Consider the following 21,829-nt stretch of genomic DNA (forward strand, 5'->3'; position numbering starts at 1 on the left):
CGAAACCATCCTTTTAGGAGTCCCGATCCCGGGCTCGTACCTGAGAACTGGCAGGAAGGCTGCCCTCATAACCCAACTTTTGCTGGCGGCAAAGATTACTGTGGCCCGCACCTGGAAGTCTGCCGAAGGCCCCCTGATGATGCTCTGGTGGACTAAGCTCTGGGACATCTTGATGGCAGAGAAAATCAACAAGGCCAAGGGGGGCATCCTTAACCGCTTCTCAAATATTTGGGCTCTTTTCCTGGAACATGACCGAAACTTTCCGGCATTGACTTACAAACTGCATTTAATCGCGAGGGCCCTGCACTCGGATGGGGAATAGTGGGCACCCAGTCACGCCCAACCGGACAGAGTGAAAGCTGCTGCAGGGGAAAACAGGAGGGAGGTGGGAAATGTTGATAACTTAAGCTGGAGGTAATGTGTTGTATTTGGTTGCTAATATGATCCCCTGTGTGCCGTTTATAAATAAATAAAAAAAATAAAAAAAATGTTTAATATGGAAGTTCCGAGTCCGTCTCTTGCAACAGTACCCTGCAAGGAAGGATAAAGAAGAGGCCACAGAAGTGTTGCCAAGTGAGATTCAATGATGGGGAAGAGTGTAATCCTTAAATGAAGTCTGGCCTGGGGGAGTTGAGGCAGAGTAGATGAGGTGTATTAATGGGAGGGAATATTAAAATAAAATGTAAGGAATTTAATGTGGGACTGGAAGGAGCACGCAGGGGCAATGTGTTCCATGCAAGATGCAGCTCACAAACAAAGTTGCATTTTGGTTACACTGCAGTAACAAGTTTACATACAAATATGAAATGCAATTTCTGGGCATTTAACAAGGTAGAACGTTTGAAGAGGCACAAATGTATGATTTGTGGGCTACAACACCAATGAAAGGGGTACAACCTGAGGAAAAAGTTGCAGCATTGCCATTGCAGCCCATAAATCACAAATATGTGCCAATTCAACCTTTACATTATCTACTTATTGTGTTGAATGAACTGACAAAATGGCTTGGAGAGGATGGCGAATAATTGGTGGAGGTGGGGAGAGCACACTATTGGGATTTAAAATCTACAAGAAGAATGACATGTCTGAGTGGTAGTGACACTTCAAGTATGAAAGTAGAATATGGCTAGAGCTAATATCAGGGGTGGCGAACAAGGGGTAGCCATGATGCACCCATACTTCACATTTAGGGTAAAAGATACAAAGATGGTAGGTTCCTAATTGCAAAGGGATACAGTCAAGGTGAATATGGTTACCATTGTATATTACCTGAAATCAGGGACATCCCACTTTTGGGGAGAAAGAAGGGGGAAATGGAGAGATCTGCAGAGAATACTCTTTTTATGAATGGGAAAACTTTAATATTGCGCTTGAGCCAAGTATAAACAGACCGCATATGTTGGGTTATAAGCAGAGACAGTGGAGGAGAAACTTCTGAAACAACCAGAACAGTTACAAAAGGGGCAAGATTGATCGATTCATGCTGAGAAAAAAAGAGCCAAGTCCCTCAGTCAGATACGCAACTTGTTCTCAGTTTGTAATTTAGTACACATCTTAGAGATTTGATCAGCCAATACACCAAAAGGTAAGTGGATTTGCAATGTTCACCTCTTAAGTGGCAAAGTACAGGGCCTTTTCGAAAGGATACTGCAACGAGCAACAGGGATGAAATGACTTATCTCCAATATTAACAAACTTGTTGATAAGCTCAGAGGTAGGCACCAAGATAGACGTATCTTATCTTGGCAGAGGGATTTGTAAAGAGTGATGACTGCACCTGGCACAACAAATAAAATTGTGCACATTAAAAAAGAAAAAAAAAAAAAGAACTAGTCTCAGTCCAAACGTTAGAAGTCCAATATAAACTTCTCTACCATGTTACAAGTCTTTGCATGTATTCAGCAAACAATACCCCATAACACCTTCCAAACTTCTAGCTGCAAAATGGTTATGGCGGAAGCCTGATCCCCCTACAAACTAGATCAATAAGGTTAGTTGGAAAGGTCAGGAAGCAAATATGCATAAGGGAAAGAAAACGGAAAAGGACAACAGGGAGGTATCTGTACGAATGGATTGAGTAGTGCTTAAATCAAGAATTCTGGGAGAACATGAAGGGAATAAAAGAATGTTTAAATAAATGTCTCAAAGGGGAAGAGATCCAAGGGGCAAGACAGTTATTGGAGGCACAGTTGGATTGATGCAAAGCTTATATAGGTGTAGAAAAAGGAACCACAGGCTATAAGCCCTTCTCGCTAACAAGATTGAATGGAAACTGGCGATCCTATAACAGACTTAGTATTGGAAAGAGTCCAGGTGGACATCCTGGTGTCAGACAATGTTAGGAAACCCCTTAAATCTGATCCATCCTGCCAAAGTTGAGGGGTAAGAGACTGGTAATATTCCTAGAGCAAGAAGGCATACAAATGCTCCAATTAATCCCAGCTTGAAAAAGCCTTCTCTCAACCATTCTTCTCCAACTACCAACCTATCTCGCTTCTCTCTTTAAACTTCTTGAATGGGTTGTTTATTCTCCGACGTATTCCCACCTTAATCTTCACTCTGTTCTTCCATTGACCCAATTTGGTTTTCTCTCCGCACACACTACAGAAACACCTGCTCCATGTTACCAACTCTTCTTTCTGCACAAAATAATAGATCTTCTATTCTTATTATTCTTAATCTATCAGCAGCCTTTAACATGGTTTACCATCCCTCTCAGCTCTCACTTTGCTTTGGCTCTCTAGTCCCATCACCAAACGGCTCCACTCCCATCTTTCCAAACACACACTATCAAGGACTAGTCACACTTCTCCCCAACCTCTCCAATACAGTGTTCCCCAAGGCTCAGTACTGGGCCCTTTACATTTTCTGCATATATACTATACCTTTATTCTCCATCATCGAATCTTTCCTCACATCTCTACACGGACAATTCGCAGATCATCTCTTTTTCTACATTCCCTCACTCTTCATGCCTTGGTGGTATCATGCATCTATTGTCCAGGCCTGGATGCATTACCACTTTCTTCACCTTAATCCTTCAAAAACGGATATTCTTTACTTTCCACCTGCCTCTCTTACACCCACCCTTACCTCTCCTGGTGGCGTCTTTCCCCACTCTGTTCCATCTTTCTTCTTCTTCTGCGCGCAATATTGCCGTCATCTTTGATACTGTGCTATCCTTTGGGATACCCTGTTTAATACGCAGTTAGAACCACCTAAATTGCTGGAAGGTCTTTGGGATTACCAGGATGAGGATTGGAGCATCCCAGAGATATTCACCGATACTCGGCAATATAGCACCCAGCCTCCTCAGAGACCGTTAGGAGATTGTATAATGCGGGTCTGAGACCTTCCAATGGCCGTTTGCCACTGACCAACCAGTAGGGTATACTTTTAGCAGCCCAAGAGGTCGCTCTAGAATAGATTATGCCCTAGTGTCAGGATCAGACTGGCAGATAATGGAAGGATTTGAGGTCTTAAAGCACCTGGAGAGCGACCATAGGCCAATACGTCTCCAAATAAAAGACTTTTCCCCCTGAGCCGGACCGGACAGTGAATAGGGCAGCACCCGTCATGGTACATGGTAATGCTAGGGGTTCAATGAAATGGTCAACCCTGAACCTGGGCGATCTTGCTATAGCTTGGTACAGCAAAATTATAGTGGACCTCGAGTGCATCTGTGAGGCAAGCACCCATCTTGAAAGTAAATGGGCGAGTTCTCACTTTAATTGAGTCGCTAGAAGAATCCCTGACCGTGCCAGTAAGGCAACTATGACAGGAGGGCAATACATCTAACTCACGGTTTGATAAGGTGTGCAGAGAAGCAAAGCGGGCCCTGGTCACATGCCTGAGGGGCTCTGGCCAGGTTGATAGAGCCCAAGCTCAGCAATTGAGGAGGGCATATAAGGAAATCATAGCCAGCAACAAATCTCAATACCTACATGGTAGGTGGGCTACCTTGACCGAAAGTGCGCAGAGTGGGGACCAAGTTGGGCTCTGGTGTCTTTTTACAGATATGGATATAAAGGGTGCTGCAACCAACCCCAAAATTATAAGCTTGACCAGATGGTATGCCCACTTTGCTGGTGGTTTGTACTCTTCTCAATCTGAGGGGGCGTGGAGGTGGGGGGCGTGAAGAGCATGTAGGAGCCCCATATTGGAGGGAGTCATTGTACCCGAGTGGACCTGGCAACCTAGTATTCACACTCACAGAAGTGGAGAGGGCTATAAAAGCACAGAAGGCAGGTTAAGCGCCGGGTCAAGATGGGCCTCTTCTCTTGCACATGACTCATGCCTATCCGTTAATTGTTGTCTGTCTTGTTGGCCCCTTAAGCCCAAGGGTCAATGGCCGCGCAATATAAATTTAATAAAGTAAAGGGGTGCCGTTGGACCTTCATAAAAGTGGCCTTGTAATCTGGACCCCGGTATTAACCATGTTATTCAACACTAATGCATAGTGACTGGGTGCCTAACACCTGGACATCAGCGATAATAGTCCCCATATATAAAAAGGGTGACCGAGCAGACCCGGGAACTTAGACCCACATCCTTATTGGATGCCGCAGGAAAGACATTCATTAAGGTCCTGCCAAGGCACCTAGTGGCATGGGGGGATGATACCAAGTAATTTAATTATCTTCAGCCCGGGTTCCAGGCAGGAAAAAGTATGATAGATCAGTGTTTCAGGTGTCCCTAGAGATATCCTGTGGGCAGTTTTGCATGGCAAACATATTCCTGCTGAACTGTTGCGAGCGATCCAGCACTTGTATAATGACAATACGGCAACTGTCCATTGTGGGAAGGGAGGCAACACACTGACATTTTCAAGTTGGACCAAGGGGTCCGACAGGGTCGTTTTCTTACTCCAGTATTACTCTGTTTGTACATCCACTCTATTATTGAGACTGCTGGCGGTGAGCACAGACCCGCCGAGGCTGGGAGTGGGTGGTGGGGCGGCAGCATCCCAGTCTTGTTTTTTGCGGATTAATGCGCTAAATTGATCAATGCTACAAAAACTAAAGCCATGGTTTTTACATCATTGGGAATCAAACCATTGAAATTGGAAGTGGGGGTAAAATTATAGAAGAGGTGGGTTGGTATGATTATCTAAGGATTCGGTTCTCAAGTGGGGGTTGCTGGGTCGATCAGGTTCACAACGCCAACACTCTATTGCAAAAATATTGCGGGGCACTGAAAGCCTACCATGCTAGGCACGAAGGGGTGCAAGGTCACAGGCCAAGGCGGCAGAATTATATGGTGCTGAAGTATGGGGCTATGTCGATGCCGCCGCCACCCCCCCACCCCCCAACTACAGAGAACACATTTCTAAAAGCGATTTTTCTTTCTTCCCCAAAGAACCCCAACAAGCACAATTTGTATTGAGTGTGGTCTCCCACTGGCGAAGAAATAAGTATTAGACAGGTTTATTACTGGCTTGGGCTTCAAACCAGGAGCTAGTGAAATACCAGGAAGCATTAGAGCATGTATTGACATTGGGAGGATGGCACATGATCCAATGGTTGGTCCACGTAAAAAAATGGCTTGCCCTCTTGGGTCCATCTCCATAGTGGCAAAACTAGCAGACTTTGGGAGATGACGTGAAAGATGGCTTTTCATAGATATGAATTAACAAGGGCACAGATAATCACATGAGCCCTGGAAACCGGTCCCAACTAATTAGAGCTCAAAGCTTCGCACGGTATGGAACTATACCGGAATTCAGTGGAGGCAGTCTATGCCTGTGCCTTACATATGAGGCTACGCTTGGGTTGTTTGCCTGCGGGGGAAAAACGAGTAGGTGGGATGGGAACTCAAGCTCTGAGTGTCCAATGTGTACCAAAGGTGTAGACACAATAGCCCACTTCATACTAACTTGTGAAGCTCTAAAAGAAGAGGTAGGTATTTCAAACACTGCTTTTGTACCACCGTTAGGGAAGCTCTGAAATTTTGCAAAATGTCTAATGACTTAAATGTACATCCATAGGGCTCGGCTGAGAAGGGAAAAAATACTGCATAGTGTTGTTCTGACTCCCATTGATAGGAGCCGGTCAAGTGTTCTGTGTTGGTCTTGTCTTGGGATTTTAATCATTGTGCATCATAGTATAGCATTTTACTTTAGACTTGTTTATTTTGTATTCTATATATTGTAATATATGATGTACCTAAATGGCACTTTGCCGAATAGAGGTTGTACTATGACTATCCTTTGCCTCACATTTCTCTAACTGCTCGCACCTGCCGCTTTCTTCTTTTTAACATTCGCAGTGTGCCCTTTTCTATCCGTTCATGCTGCAAAACATCTGATCACTTCTACTACTTTTCCTCAACTACTGCTCGGCTCTCTTCTTTGGACTACCCTCCTCCCAGTTTACCCCTTTAAGCTCTGTATTCTCAGCCATTAATATGCTCTTCTCACTTTCGCCTCGCACTATCATCTACCACCCTCTCAACCTTTTTCATTTTCCCGGTATAGTCTTCAAGTGTTACCACGGCCTTGCTCCTCCCCATCTTGCCTCCCTTATCTTACTCCATTCACCTTCACGTTCTCTTTGCGCCAGCACCATCATCTTCTTAAGGCCCCAAAGTCCACTTGTGCTCCCTCATGCTTTTGTTAGTTCTCATCTAGCCCCTACCTTTTGGAATGCCCTTCCCCTCTCTTCACACAACCCGCTCCAGTCTTAAGGCACATTTCCTAACCTCATCATCATAATGCTCTCCTCCTTACTCTGCCACTGATCCATCATTTCGTTTTTTTGTTCTTTATGTAGAGTGCCTTGGCAAAGGCGCTTTATAAATTAAAATACAAATATGTGAAATGGCAATTGTTGAAGCCCATCTAGAATAGAATCCATTTGGAGGCACATTTTAGGGCTTGGGTAAATCACTATAAGATGCCCTTAGGGCTCCGGTGGGTAGATATCAGGCGACTTACCTCAAAGACATTCAGCAAGTGTGTCTTTTGTTCCTGTTACCCTGGGAGGGGGTGGGGGGGGCGGGTAGGGCGAGAGAGAGCGTGCGAACAACCAAAAGGTGAAGTGGCACAGTTAATATTTCTCCGTTTGTAAAAATATTCTTCTGCCATTTACACAAAGGGACAACCAGCTTTACAATTCCCAGTTTGCAGGCATTCACATCATATATAAAAAAAAATGCATATGCTCTGGAGACAATGGCAGAGCTTGGGCAATATGAGAAAGTTGCCAGTCTAAAGATAAATAACTGTCTTCTACTTCCCTGTGTGAGGGACGGATGGAAGGCTGGGATAGAACCAGTTACAACAGTTTGTCATTGGCAGAGGACACAGCAGTAGAGCATGCAGACAAGACTTAGTTGGGTGTTGGAATCCCAAGGCAGTCAATTAAACTATATTGATACATCAATTTGGAAAAACATTAAACACACACCTAGGGAGAAAGGGAGGCAGGGAAGGAGGGAGGGTACAGCAACCCCCACCTTGGAGGAGATGCAGCCAATCATATTGGATGGGGCACGTCTTCGGTTCAAATTAGTCTAGTCTGTTTTATTTGTTTTATTTGTTTTTGTTCCCCACAGAGAATTGCTAGGAGAACCTTTACATTACTTATGGGGAGGGGTTATAGCCTGCCTGCAAGGCTATTACAAGGTAGCTAAACAAGGGTATTTCTGTACCACCTCCGAAAGGATACAGCAAGATGCTGGGTCTATCTGGAGTATTCCATCACCTCTTAAGGCCAGGTAGAGCAGCACTGACAATGTGGAATGTATCCAAATAACGATCTTGGAGGAGTGGTTTAACAAGTCATGTTAGAGGGGTGTTTTCCATTACTGTTTCATGGAGGAATGGGGGCATTTTTAATAAAAAATAAGAAAACTCCAATCCAGTTTCTCTCCACGTAAGGAGTATGATATACAGATTCTCGGTATATTGAGATGCAAGTTGAATCAGGAGTGTCGTCCAGAGTATAAAAATCCCTATGGTGCAAAATAACTTCAAACAGAGGCAAGAGGTGAAATAAGCGGTGGGCTAAGCAGCGTGAACAACAGTGATCTGACATTGATACAGGTTTATCCCATTGTAATGGGTAGTGTTACGTTACCGAAGGTTGTATAGGTTTATGCTATGCCAAAATCACCACCCTAGTAGTTTCACAGTGCCCGACGCTTGTCCGTGGCATATTATGTCCCCGCTCAGGAAACTGGGAAAAAGTTGTGTGGGTGGATGCGTGTGACTGGAGGAAGACAGAACATAAGATAAATATGAATTGAAACCGCATTACTAATTTTGAGAGTTGCCTCAATATATGTGCTGCATCCATTTAAAGTAGTGCACATATTTCCCAGATGGTATTTCTGGGATTACCCAACTAATCTTAACTCAGAGGCCTAGTCCAAGAGTGGAACGGTCATAAGAAGGTGGAAGTTGCTGGAGGAGAGAACGATGGAAGGAATTTCAAAGGGGCAGGAAACATTTCTTTTTAATTTTTTTGAATAATTGAAAAGATAAATGAAAATAAAATTGCCAGCAATGTTCTGGATGTAATCTAAAAGGTTTATAGTTTTCTTTTCCCAGGCTTGGGACTTTATCTTCTCTTTTATTATTTTGGTATACAAGGAACAGATAGAGTGAATGATGGAAGGGGGTCCCATAAGATACTGCCAGTTAGATTGATTTTAGCATTCCCAATACTTTTACAAGAATAGAGCACTGTTTTTGTTCTGCAAGTCTTGTATATATTTTATGCACTTACTTTACAAGCCTCTATCCATTTGAAGTTTGGGACATGTTACACTAGGTTTTAAACAGTAATGTTATGAGGATCTAGGCCGAAACTTCTTGAACATTTCCCTCATGAAGTTGTAACACTGTTAAAATAAGACCTCCCTCCCAATGCAGTTCGGTGTATAGAATTGTTGATTATGCAGGTTAAGTATTTACCAATTGATAATGATAAAGAATAATAAATAAACCCAATATTAAATAATGTATGCATCTCCTACTTGGCAGGCGATTATAGCAAAGGATAGACATAGCTAATCTTATAGCTCTGCATTAACGTACTGGGTGGCATAGAGGCTGTAAATAAACAATATGCATTAAAAGTTCTGTCTGTCTAATCAACATAGCACACAGTGTTGGAGTACCCATAGACTTTCAAAGTAGTCTATGGGTCACTGGATCTATATAATCTATTCTAGGAGCCGCAAAAGAAGACTTCAGGTCCAGATCCAGCACAATGAGCCAATAGCTCACAAAAAATTATTAGATGGGCTCTTACAACAAACAAGTCTCAATGTAGTTTAACTGAGGAGTGCAGCAAGCAGTGATTGAGTTATGCAAGTATGTGGCGAGTTGATGGTGTTGTATAGCCTATTTATCAGAGTATTTCCGTGTCGTCCCGTTTGCTGGGTTGATTGCTAGAAGAAATAAAGCATTCAATTAGTTTGTTATTCCAATGTGAAGGATATTTTGATTGGGGAATTGTATATAAAATATAAAATCACCTATTTTTGTATGCAATGTTTGATGCCATTACTATGCATGAAGAATGAACCAACATTTCATTACCAATCATGTCATCTCCTCAAAACACGGAGTTTCCAGGAACAAGCATCTTCCACAACAGCAGTGCAGCCATAAAGCAGGGTGCAACAATTGAAGTGGCAAGCTAATAGCCAGCCATTTAAAATGTCACTAGCCATCTCAATTCTATACATACCCAAATCACGACATTTCTTACTCACCGAGAGTCGCATATCACTAGTCAATGGTGAGCACATATTTTGCACACTGCATAAAGAACACTGAGGAGGATGAAAAAGCCTGACCAGGCTGCAGTGATCAACAAATGCTTTACTTGGTGTAACTGAAGCATTGCTAAAACAAAGAATATCCAGCAGTATGGTGATGTCCGAGAAGGTTTGGATAGGTGGAGCAACCATAAGCCATGCACAAAGTTTAGGAGTACTTGGGACAGACCGTAGCAACACCTTCAGTGGCAAAGGGTTGGTTCACTGCTATCCAGAATGTGGAGGAGCAGAAAATACAGAGCTACATCCCTCTGCACAAATACTATCATATTCCAATTGTGATCACGGTTTTTATGCCAGTCTTCATATACATCCATATTCAGCGTAAGACAGGATAAACTTGTCTGTATTTTTTAACACAGCCGTTCAGCCATTTAGCTAAGACGTGTGGCTCGTTCTTCTGGTTAAGAGATGGTTAAACTTCCAGTTCTGTGAGTTTTGGTTTTCAAGAGCTCTCCTGAACAGTACACAAACTCCTACATTTTGCTGGGGTGCCTTATACCTCATGCAACTAGATCCACAAGCGCTCTGGACACTATCAAGTCTTCTGTTATGAGAGTTACCAGTTTATCCCAGTTTTCTTACCCAGAGGATACCACCTCTCCAACCCCTTCAGCATTGTCACCAAAATACCACCGCCAAAGGTGATCAAAACCAATACAATGTCAAGCCATGGAAGGAGCTAAAGCCAGACATGTTTCTCAAAATACTTATAGCCTCCAAACCCAAGCCTGTGAGTGGGAACCAGATTGGAAGCCAGGACAAAACTACTTTACGACTTTCACATCTGGACATGAGACGCTACCTGCACTAGGGCTCCAAAGCAGCCTTTCAAATGATCACAAACACAAGATAGATGCCACATGATTCATCCAAAACTTAGTCTCCTAAAACAAAAAGGCAGTTGGAAGCCTGAGAAAAATTAGGAGAGACCATTCATTGCAAGCCGCTCTGGATATAGAGAGCAGAAACAAACAAAGCAACAAGGGATCTTTACACATACCAAATCGAGCAGTACAACATGGCAAGGAGGAATTCTTTTAAATTATTCACAAGCTTAAAAGTCCAAGTGTATAACAGCACTGACAAGCCTCAAAGCTCATTACAGTACACGTCAGCAACCAAACCCAATACCTACATAAGAAAGGACCAAAATCACCCAAATAGAAAGGCCACCACCTACTGAAGCACGGATAGCGCTTTGTCCCTTTGATTCAGCACTTCTTAAGCATGGTCAATGCTACCAATCTAGCAGTCATGTCAGAAGACCCAAGCCCACCCCACATTTACAAAGCAATAACCCAACACCGGGGACAAGCTCCCTCCCAAACTCATATGTGCAGTACCCAAAGGATCCAATCTGCAACAACTCCTTTTTAGCATCTACAGGACACCGCTCATGGAACTTAGCTCATGTCCTTCAACTGTGCCGATATCCAAATCGCAGACTTTTTACTGAAAGCACAATCAGCCAGCACACTTGGAACCAGCCAATAATTACTGTAGAGCACCCAATTCGGGTCAGTCTCTCTTCACCCTTCCAACCAAATCAGAACAGCAAGAACCATTGCTAACAGACGATAACCAAACACAAACATCCCTGGACCATGATCAAAGTGATGCCTATCACTTACTACCATCACAAAAACAAAAGTCTATTTACAAAAATCATTCAAACACACTGCAACTGCCAACAAACACCACACTGAACAACCCCAGCTCTCACTTCTCGATCACATTCATGTACAACAGCAGCCAATTAGGTCCTATTGAAATAGGGCTTTCCTTCCAGGATGACACCAGATTCTCTCGGCCCAAAACCAACCTAGAATCACACCTGCACTCCAGATCTGGGAGGATTTGAATCTGCCCTTTATCTCACCAACACAACAGAAGTGTACTTTACAAGACCACTTTACATATAGCTACACCAAAGGCAGGTGTACTGCAAAATAGATTCAGTCAACTGAACAAATCAAATCTCACCTCCTCATATTTTGTCCACATTTCCTTTGGAAGCACTTGATGCTTAGCGGTCAGATCCAATGCTCTCTTGATGCGAAAGTTTCGGTCATCGACAGCCTTTGGTGGGAGCCTCTTTACGGCTTCCTTGACATCATCATTTTCATAAATTGTGTCATCTCGTAATAGACCTTCACCATATCAATAAGACAAAAATAAATAAGAACTTGCAAGGTACATGCACAAATATACAGAATGCAAGTCAAATCGGGCATATTTTAGGATTGGTATAATTTATGGAGTAATGTTTGTTGTAAAATCAAGTCCTGCTGCTTTGTGTAGATACATCATTTTCAAGCAAAATAAACTATACTTGGGATTTCTTTTAGAAAACACCCTTGAACCCACACAGTAAGTAATTCATTACACCAATTTGCATCCCCAAATTATCAACTAGAGCAGTGGTCTTCAAACATTTTTGCCGGGGCCCCCCTGAGCAAAATCTGGGCAGGTCGGGACCCCCCGAAATTCCAAATGGACAGTATGTATTGCGCACCGTCACCTGCTCCCATCACAGTCGCTGGGCTCCCTCATCCCACTCCTACCCAGTCCCTGGGCTATCCCCACTCCATTACAAACCCTGGGCTCTCCCCACTCTGCTCCCACCATTATCCCATGGTTCCTGCTAATTGTCTGAGGGCCAGTGGCGGCTGATGATATTTTTTCAATTGGAGGGGCATAACTATTTCCCCCAAAAATGCCATAGCGACCGAGCATAGTGAGGGAGCCCGAATCAATTAAGGGGAGTTTGGGGGTGGGGGGGGGTTTCCCCCTGTGAATTATTTTTTAAATAATGGATTAAAATGTTGCATTGTAGAGCATACTTTTAACAAAAAAATGGGTAAATAGCCAAACAGTTTGCAATTGGTGCTGGGGGGCCCAGGGGGCAGGCATGACATTTGTTACTGGACATCTATGATAGATGTCCAGTAAAAAGATACCATCCCTGTCCCCTAGGCCCCACTGGGCCTAACACAATCAACATGATTATGTGTCAAGGCTCTGCACATTCATACAGCAATCACTCTATCATTCACACGAGCATCCATCACCATACACTCACTCATAACATAAGCATACACACATCCATACACATGTTTAAATAAAAACAATGAACATAAACGTACCTTCTGCATTGGCCTACGTGTGGGTGCTGAAACGCCCAACTCCACGCTGCTCTGTCCGTATGTGCGAGGAGGCGCAGGAGCTCCCCCTCGGACATACAGACATGCAGTGCCCCAGCCAGCATTTCGAATGAGCTATGCAATGCTGGCGAAGCAAAACACCCCAGCACTTGCATGGCTCAGTGAGCATGTGCGGCTGGGGAACTAAACTGAACTGTCAAAGGGAAACAGTGTTTCCCTTTGACAGTCTATCCAGCCCAGGAGCACTCCATCAGCTGGAAAAAGCAGCTGCGTGAGTGCTCACCGTTTCACTGGGCTGGCTCCTTAGTTCCTCCATAATGGGTGAGGGGCCACAGGGTGGGCGCCCACCTCACCATTATGGATGAGCCGCCAGGCTCGGACTGGCCTATAGGGCAATGCCTGTACCAAAAATGTAAAATGCTAATGTGGGCCAGTCAAAATGGGCCACCATTTTGGCCAATGTGGACCAGTTTGATGAGTTACTTAACTATGCAGTTAGTAATTTTGACCATTGTTGCTGAATATATCACAATGTACTTACATTTTAACACAAAGCACCCCCTTGGGTACTATTGAAACAGTGGGCCTCATTACAACCCTGGTGGTAGCTATGCCGGTAAAACTGGCACAGCTGCCGCCGGAGTTGCATACGGGTCCGGCACCCGCGAATGGGCAATTACCAGGTCATGCTGAGTTAGGCGGACCTGATAATTGCCCTTTCGCGGGTACCGGTAGATCCCCATTCCCATTGAGCCCTATAGGGCTCAAAGGGAATGGGGAGCTCAGATGCACCGGCACCGTTAATAACGGTGCTGGTGCATCCAACGAGCCCGCAAGCACAACTCGTACTATGGCGGTACGGTACCAACTGTGCCGTTAGCTTACCGTTACCGTACCGTCATAGTTGTAATGAGGCCCAGTCTGTGACTTAAGGAATGAATATCCATTTACAACTGCGGGCCACTTTTTCATTGCTGCCTGAGACAGTTTCATGCTTCAGCCCGACCATGTGAGCCACCCCTGGCCATTTCTTCCAATCTAAAAAAAAAAAAAAGAAGAAAATAATATTTCATGTTGAGCTCTCAGGGCCCCCCAGGGATGCACCCGCGGACCCCTGGGGGGTCGCGACCCACAGTTTGAATACCATTGAACTAGAGTGATCCACTAGAGGATGGCATTTTGCTTAACAGAGGTGTCAAGGGGCTCCCAACTATTTCTCCATTAGTATCCTGGTTGACCAAGATGAAGTCCACAAGTTTAATCAGAAAGAAAAAATCCTGCAGACCAGATCATTATTGCGTTGTAACTGTGGGGAGGGCGAGATTACATTTTTTAACAAAAGCAGTTCAAAGACATCAATGCCATTTAATTATACTATCAAACACAAACCCGAGGCACACTCTGCCTTTTAGAATGACATGGTACATGCCCTGGACTTTTATACAGAAAATTGGATGCGTTTCTATGCACCTAGTCTTGCCCCCTTCTATCCTCTTTCCTGCTTTCTCAAACACCCACTTATACAGTCACCTCAGTGGTCTCTTCACAATGTAAATTACTTCATGGTAATTTATTTAGTGGAAATATGTATTTGTGGGTTATGGGGTAAATGTGGTGTGAGGAGGGTGGTAGTGAAGTGAGAAGGGCCAAAAATAAAAATAGGAACCACTTCAGCATAACTATAGTCTTACCAAACCTCAAAACCAAATATAACCTAGCGAATTTCACTTAAACGACATGCACTGTTTTCATACACAAGATGAGTAACTGATCTAACCTCCAAGTTTAGGTGTGCTAAGATAGTGCTCTGTGCTGTCCCAAGTCAAAGAACACACTAACCATCAGCAATTGTGTCGGAAATAATGAGCAGATCTGACAACTATATAGTACTTTCTCGAGATGCCCATGGTTATTGTGCAGTCAGTTCCTTAAAAAGGGGTCACAATGTCAATTTGCCAAAAACTGTTGAATGGACATTGACCCACAGTCAGGGCATAGGAACAACCAGCAGCCATGGAAACATTATTTGACTGCACATTAATGGCCTGCAATATCTGTGTGCTCAGGTAGGTCACCTCCAACTCATAATCCACTCAAGAGACTGGTGAGAGTGGGGGTGGAAAAGCATACATATCCTCTCCTACAAAACTTGAGATTTAAGAGTAAGGTGCATCACCCCGCCCCCCCCCCCTTTTCCCCTAACCCCCTCCAGTCTACTGTTGTGTAATCAAACTATCTCAAACAGCCCCAGGTTACAATCCTCTCCCTTTGCTCATCTCCACCAAAGCTGTCTTATACCCCTCATAATCTCCTCTTCCACTGAGCATTCCCCCTCTGCCCCGACTACACAATGCTAAATACGCTAGTCTGTTCCCAAACAGCCATGAACAGTTCAATTAGTTTCCCAAGCCAATACAACGTGCACCCATTTTCCCACACATCCAACCCTAATATTAATTTGACTACCTTGCACTGTATTTGTATTGTACTTTCTATAGTGCCTTTGTCCAAAGCGCTTTACATAGAAAGAAACAACGGTACATAAAATCAGTAGTACATGTCTACATTCCGATACATCCGGTAACAGGCAATCAAGGACAACGAAGCAAGTGAGTTTTCAGAGAACAGAACAGAAAGTAAGAAGTAATAGAACAGAGAGACAGGGGGAGCATGTTCCAATGAAGAGGAGCAAGGAGCTGAAAAGAACGAAAGTGGAACTGAGCACAGGGGGTGCGGGGAACATTCAGCCTGAAAAGACCAGCATAACGAAGATAGCAAGAAGGAGTATAGAAAGCAAGAAAAGAAGCAAGATCCCATAGAGCCCGTTTAAAAACTAAACAAAGAAAATGAAATTTAAGTTGAGAATGGAAGGGCAGCCAACCAAGAGAAGGAGAGAGAGTCTTAATAGGAAAAAAGACAAAGTAAGCGAATAGAAGAGTGATAGATTGATTTAAGAGGAGCAAGACATGAACATGGTAGGCCAAAGAATGTGACAGAACAATAAATTAATTGAGAAAAAGTTAGAAGAGCCAAGAAGTTTCGTAGCATGAAAGGTGAGGAAAGGACGGACTCTGAATGTTGTAAAGGTGAAAGCAACAGGAACGAGATGTGAGACAAATACGGTAGGCAAAATCAAGATTAGAATCGAAGTAAAGACCAAGGTTACGAGCAGTGGGAGAGGTAGAGTAGAGGGAGGAAAAGAAATAGACAGAGGAGGGGGATTTGGAGGGAGAGTGTTAGCAGAAAAGAATAAGACCTCAGTCTTTCCTGCATTTAAAGTAAGAAAATTAGAGGCCATCCAAGATTTGATGGCAGAAAGACATGTTGAAAGAGTGATGAATATCAGGAGTGAAAGACGAGAAGGATAGAAAGAGCGGAGTATCGTCAGCATAGAAGTGATGTTCTAGTCCAAAGGAAGAAATTAGAGGAGCAAGTAGTGAGGTATATACAGAGAATAGAACAGGACCAAGGACTGACCCTTGAGGAACACTGATCAAGGGGAAAAGGTGCAGAAGTGTTGCCCCCCCAGGAGACAGAAAAAAGTTTGATTAGATAAATAAGAAGAAAACCATGATAGTACAGAACCCAGAAGACCAAAAGAAGAAAGGGAGTCCAGAAGCAAGGAGTGATCCACAATGTCAAAAGCTGGACATCGGGGGGGTGCTGTTGAGCAGCCTGCAAGATGGCTGCCTAGCGTAAGAGCTCCGTGCCCAGCCGCCTTTTATCCGCGGACATCCGCGGTTCTGCCTTCGATCCTGTGTACCTGCTACGATCCCTGCACTGTGGCCATCGAGCTCTATCCGCACGTCGAGTTCTGGGAGAAATCGGACTCTCAGAACTGGAGATCCTTGTCCCGCCGTGCCTCGCCGCCATTGGGCCTACACTGGGCACTGCTCTCATCGCGACCTGACCGGGTGGCCCCCATTGGACTCGCTGCTGGCTGCTCTGCCCTGGCACCTGGGGCACACACTACACTCTTGGGCCGGCTCGCTCCTGCCCCGGTCCCGCCGGACGGTCCTTTCCGCTAGGGGCCTAGGCCGCTGACGACCGAGGCGCGCCGGCGCCCCATCTGCGAACGCGGGGGGCCTGGCCTGGGCTGGGCTGCCTGGCACGAGCCGGCGGGGACTATCGTGCCCTCACGGGATCCCTTCCATACCCGACTCACTGGTTTCATCGACCGAGCTTTGTCGTGCCCTCTGGTTCTGGCCATGTCGAGTCGCTCCAAAGGAGCTGCTAAAGGGGGTGCTATGGACAAATTCACTAAGACGGTCCCTCGACCGGAGGTGGGCCACACGTCGCCTCCGCAGGAAGAACTCGACAACGACCCTAATCCGGGGGTGGCGGCGCCAGACCTCACAGCCATGATGGAATCGATGGCTAAGAACTTTGCCTCCTTTCATGAGAAGCTTGATATCAACGCGAATGTCGCTTCGCTCAAGACCCGGGTAGACCAGGCTGGATCGAGAATCACTGAGGCCGAAAGCCGGATCTCCACTAATGAGGATGCGATACACGTACTTCAGGACACAGTAGCCACCTTATCGCGCGACATGAAGAGTGTTAAAGCAAAATGTGATGACTTCGAGTCCCGCTCCCGCAGAAACAATCTTCGCATCATTGGGGTCCCTGAAACTGCCCTGAAGGGGTGCATAGAAGAAGCAGTCGAACAACTACTCAAGGACTTGCTGGGGGATCCAGACCTTTCCCCTTACTTCACGGTGGCGCGGGCTCACCAGGCCCTTGCCCCGCGACCCCGACCTGGCGACATCCCCAGACCCATTATAGCCAAGATTCTTAATTATCGTGACAGAGACCTCATTCTTCGCCTGTCGCGGGAGAAAGGGGAGCTGCGACTGGAGTCTCATATCATCAGGATCTTCCCAGACTTCTCTGTGGCGGTGCAGCAGGAGAGACGCCAATTTCTTGGCGTCAAGAAAATGCTGAGGGAACGCAATGTACCAGACGCCATCTTATTCCCGGCTCGTCTCAAGCTCACTCAATGACAAATTGTACTTTTTCACAGTCCCGGACGAGGCGGTGAAATTCATCGAGATGCAAATACCACTTCAGGGCTCTGGAGAAGGCTGAGTGGACGCTACTTAACTGTGTTTGGCACGGACTGGGGACACTTATTGAACTTGTTTACTCAATCTGCACTGTGGTACTGGTAAGGCTGCTCTGTTTACTGTGACGCTCTGCCCCTGCAGTCCTTGCATGCTGCAGCGTTTGTGCACACATCCTTACAACGCACTTCACAGAGCTGGTCTCACACTGTTCTGTTGTCCTACCTCAATTTCTGTTCTCCTATCGTTCAGGTCCTTAATCTCTCAGTTATATACTCCGTTCCCTGCATTTGAGATGCGGGGGATGTACGATATTTGACTGTCGAAATTGTTTTGGTCTATTTCAGAACCGCGGGGGCTCGTGTGCGGTCCCAGATTACCAGCTTAGCGGGCGGGGCCTGCGCCGCGAGTCCGCCACCACTGCTCGTTTTGCAACTGAGCCATTTGCCTCAAAGCGTGCTGGTGCACGGCAACAGCGTACCCCATTGCGATTGCACTGTTTTTTCTCATTTATTTGGTGTGGGTTGGCCCCAGTTGGGCCTCGGGGAAAATTGGGCCAGGTTGGGGACGGCCCAACTGTGCGTTGTTAGGGGTGGGTGATCTCATACCATCACAGGAGCTGGGATGTTCACTGATTTATGGGTACTGTGTCTGTAGATACCTACCTCTAACATGGCTACAGTCATAATGTCCTGGAACATTCGGGGGCTGAGCAACCACACTAAGGCCCGCAAGATTGTTGCATATGCTAACAGACAAATGCAAGATATTGCTTTTACAAGAGACGCACTCCGATGGCCTCATTCCGAGAGCTGTTGCCCCATCATGGGGTTCTGCCAGGTTCTTTACTTCTTACTCCACACAATCTAGGGGCGTTCTCACAATGATCCACAAATCAATTAAGTTTGTGCTGCATAAAAGCTATGTTGATCCTGGGGGTCGTTACGTTATAATACACTGCACACTGGTCAATAAAGAGTACTTGCTGGTTAACACTTACTGTCCCAATGTAGACTCTCCGGAATTCTTTGACACTAACTACCATACTGCTGGGCTTCGTGGGGGTGCAGATCATATGGGTGGGTGACTTGAACCTTATACTGGGCACTGCCCTGGACAGAACTGGCACTACACCCAGAGCCCTGACTGGCGCGGCACGCAGGCTGCATGGCCACATGCAGTCGCTCAATATTTGCGACGCCTGGAGAACACTTCACCCCCAACAGCGGGACTACACTTATTACTCTTCTGTACATGATAGTTCGTCCAGGATAGATCTGTTTTTGGTCTCGAGAGGCTATGGGTAGGGTGGAGGATACATGCATTTTGCCCCGCACATTCTCGGATCATTCTCCGATCATACTGTCCTTAGGGCTGGGAATTCCCATCCCAACACTCTGCACCTGGCGCTTTAAGTCCGAAGCTCTAAAAGACATTGTGTTTAAATCTGAGATTTTAGCGGACACCGAGTCCTTCTTTGAGCTTAACTCTCTTCAAGACACGACCGCCGCGGTCAGATGGGAGGCATTTAAGGCTTACATTAGGGGCATGTCTATTTCCCAAGAGGCAGGGGTGTTGAAAGCTATTAGGGCCGCCCTTGGACGATCTGAGGCCAAACTGAAAAGGTTGGAGCAATGTTGCTCCTCCGGGTCTGACCCCACTACTCTGGCCCAAATCTCTGACGAGCTCCATGTGTTCAACACTTTAGCGACCAGCGAAGTTCATTATTTCAGCCGCCCCCAGGCCGCTAGGAAATATGGAGAGGGGGACAGACCCGGCAAGACACTTGCGACACTTGTGAGGGGGGGGGGTGGAGAACTGGGCCGCACGCAGATCACTTCCATAAAAGATCAGAACGGTGACGCTCAATGGGCGGACCATCAAATACTTGATATATTCACAGAGTTCTATAGATCCCTTTATTCCCAGCCCGTTCACGCTAGACGAGATAGTATCAGCTATCTCCGACTTGCCCATAGGCAAGGCGCCGGGACCTGACGGCCTCACGGCGGACTTCTATCTAGAGCACGTGGCTATTCTGGCCCCCCAGCTGTTGGAGGTATGGAATGACGCACTACGAGACACTATCCTTCCCCCCTTCCATGCGGAAAGCGGCCATCACGGTACTGCTCAAACCAGGTAAACCTGAGGACGAGCGCGGGTCCTATAGACCTCTCTCCCTCATGAACCTAGATACAAAGATCTTTGCTAAGATCATTGTTAACCGCTTTCTGCCCATCATGACGCACTTGGTACAAGAGGACAAAGCAGGCTTTGTCCCCGGTAGGTCCACCTCCCATAACATCAGGAGACTATTTAATGTCATGTCCCGTATAGACCAAGACGTCCAGGCCGTAGCGGTTACGCTGGACGCTCAGAAGGCCTTCGACATGGTCTACTGGAAATATATGTGGCTGGTCCTCGAAACAATGGGCGTCGGCCCTAACATGATAGGGTTCATTAAACTCTTGTACACTTCCCCCATTGCGCGGGTACGAGTCAACTCACTAACATCCGAGATGTTCACTCTATTCAGAGGCACCAGACAGGGCTGCCCCTTCTCCCCGATCCTTTTCGCATTGGTGATAGAACCGATGGCGGACTTTATCTGAGCACGGCACGCGCGTAAAGGAGTACGATTGGTTGACAATCCTGAAATAATATCCCTTTATGCTGACGATGTCCTATTATACGTCAGAGATCCCATCTGGATCCCATACTGAGAGACATCACCCGGATTGGCACCCACTACAATTAATTATTTCAAAGCATTTCCCGCTCATTAAAGCTACCCTGCAGCCCACCACCGAGTATCCCCTGCACTGGGCCCCTGAGAGTGTGAGATACCTTGGGGTGCAGATGTCCCTCACTAAGCCCACCCTGCTTGCCGATAACTACTCAGCTGTAGCACGAACAGTTGAGACCAAAATTTCACGTTGGCGCACCCTTCCGTCGCTGGTCGTCTATCCCTTATTAAAATGATCTTGCTCCCCAAGCTCTTATACACCTTTTGCAACATTCCTATATGGCCCGGGAGGGCTTACTTCACTAAATTGCATAAGCTCTGCGCGCAATTTCTCTGGCACTCCGGTGTGGTGCGCAAGAAGTGGACTGACATGGCACTTTCATACAAACTGGGTGGTGTTGCTGCTCCGGACCTGGAACTATACTGGATCGCGGCCCAGGCCCAGCATGCTACTCATTGGTACCCGGGTTCCCCAGTGCGCCCACATTTCAAACTCGAACGGCTTGCCTCCGCTGGTATCAACTTAATGTCCCTATTACTACATCAACGCTACACATCCGATTCCCCCGTTGACCCCATTGCTGCGACCTTGTATGCCTTGTCACGTCTACTACACTCGACAAGTGGGCCCTCCCATATAACAAATGGCTTCCAGTGTGGGCCTTTCCGGGCCTGGAGCCCACGCTTGATACCGCTTTGGCGTGACACTGGGGTGCGTTGGGGTATCGGGCCCTGTCCGACTTCTATCCCAAGGGCAAATTCATAGGCCCCCAGATCTGGAGACCGGGACACACCAGATCTCCCCTAGAGACTCTCCAATACTACAGGCTTCGCGCCGCGTTCCGCACCATGTGGCCCTCCTTTCCGGATGAGCCCCCAGACAACCCGGCGATAGCCTAGATTGCCAACTCGGGCGGTGCACGCGGTGTCGTCTCTTCACTGTATCAAATCCTACTAGATATCATCCCCATTCCTACTCTTAGGGCGCGTGACGGGTGGTCAGCTGAGCTGGGTCTAGAAATTTCTGATGAATTGTGGGAGAATATGTGCTGCCACACACAAAA

The 21,829-nt window shown here is 46.1% G+C and overlaps 1 protein-coding gene across 1 annotated transcript in view; it reads right to left on the minus strand.

The window, feature by feature from the left end:
• Window positions 1-21,829, minus strand: part of UQCRB (ubiquinol-cytochrome c reductase binding protein) — a 126,667-nt gene that overhangs the window by 84,617 nt on the left and 20,221 nt on the right. The window contains exon 3 of the mRNA XM_069621397.1: window positions 11,776-11,942. Within this exon, the coding sequence (XP_069477498.1) occupies window positions 11,776-11,942 (167 nt within the window). The remainder of the gene's footprint in view (window positions 1-11,775; window positions 11,943-21,829) is intronic.

This window comes from Ambystoma mexicanum, chromosome 5q (assembly GCF_040938575.1).
Source record: "Ambystoma mexicanum isolate Mex_15411 chromosome 5q, UKY_AmexF1_1, whole genome shotgun sequence".
Classification (NCBI taxonomy): Eukaryota; Metazoa; Chordata; class Amphibia; order Caudata; family Ambystomatidae; genus Ambystoma; species Ambystoma mexicanum.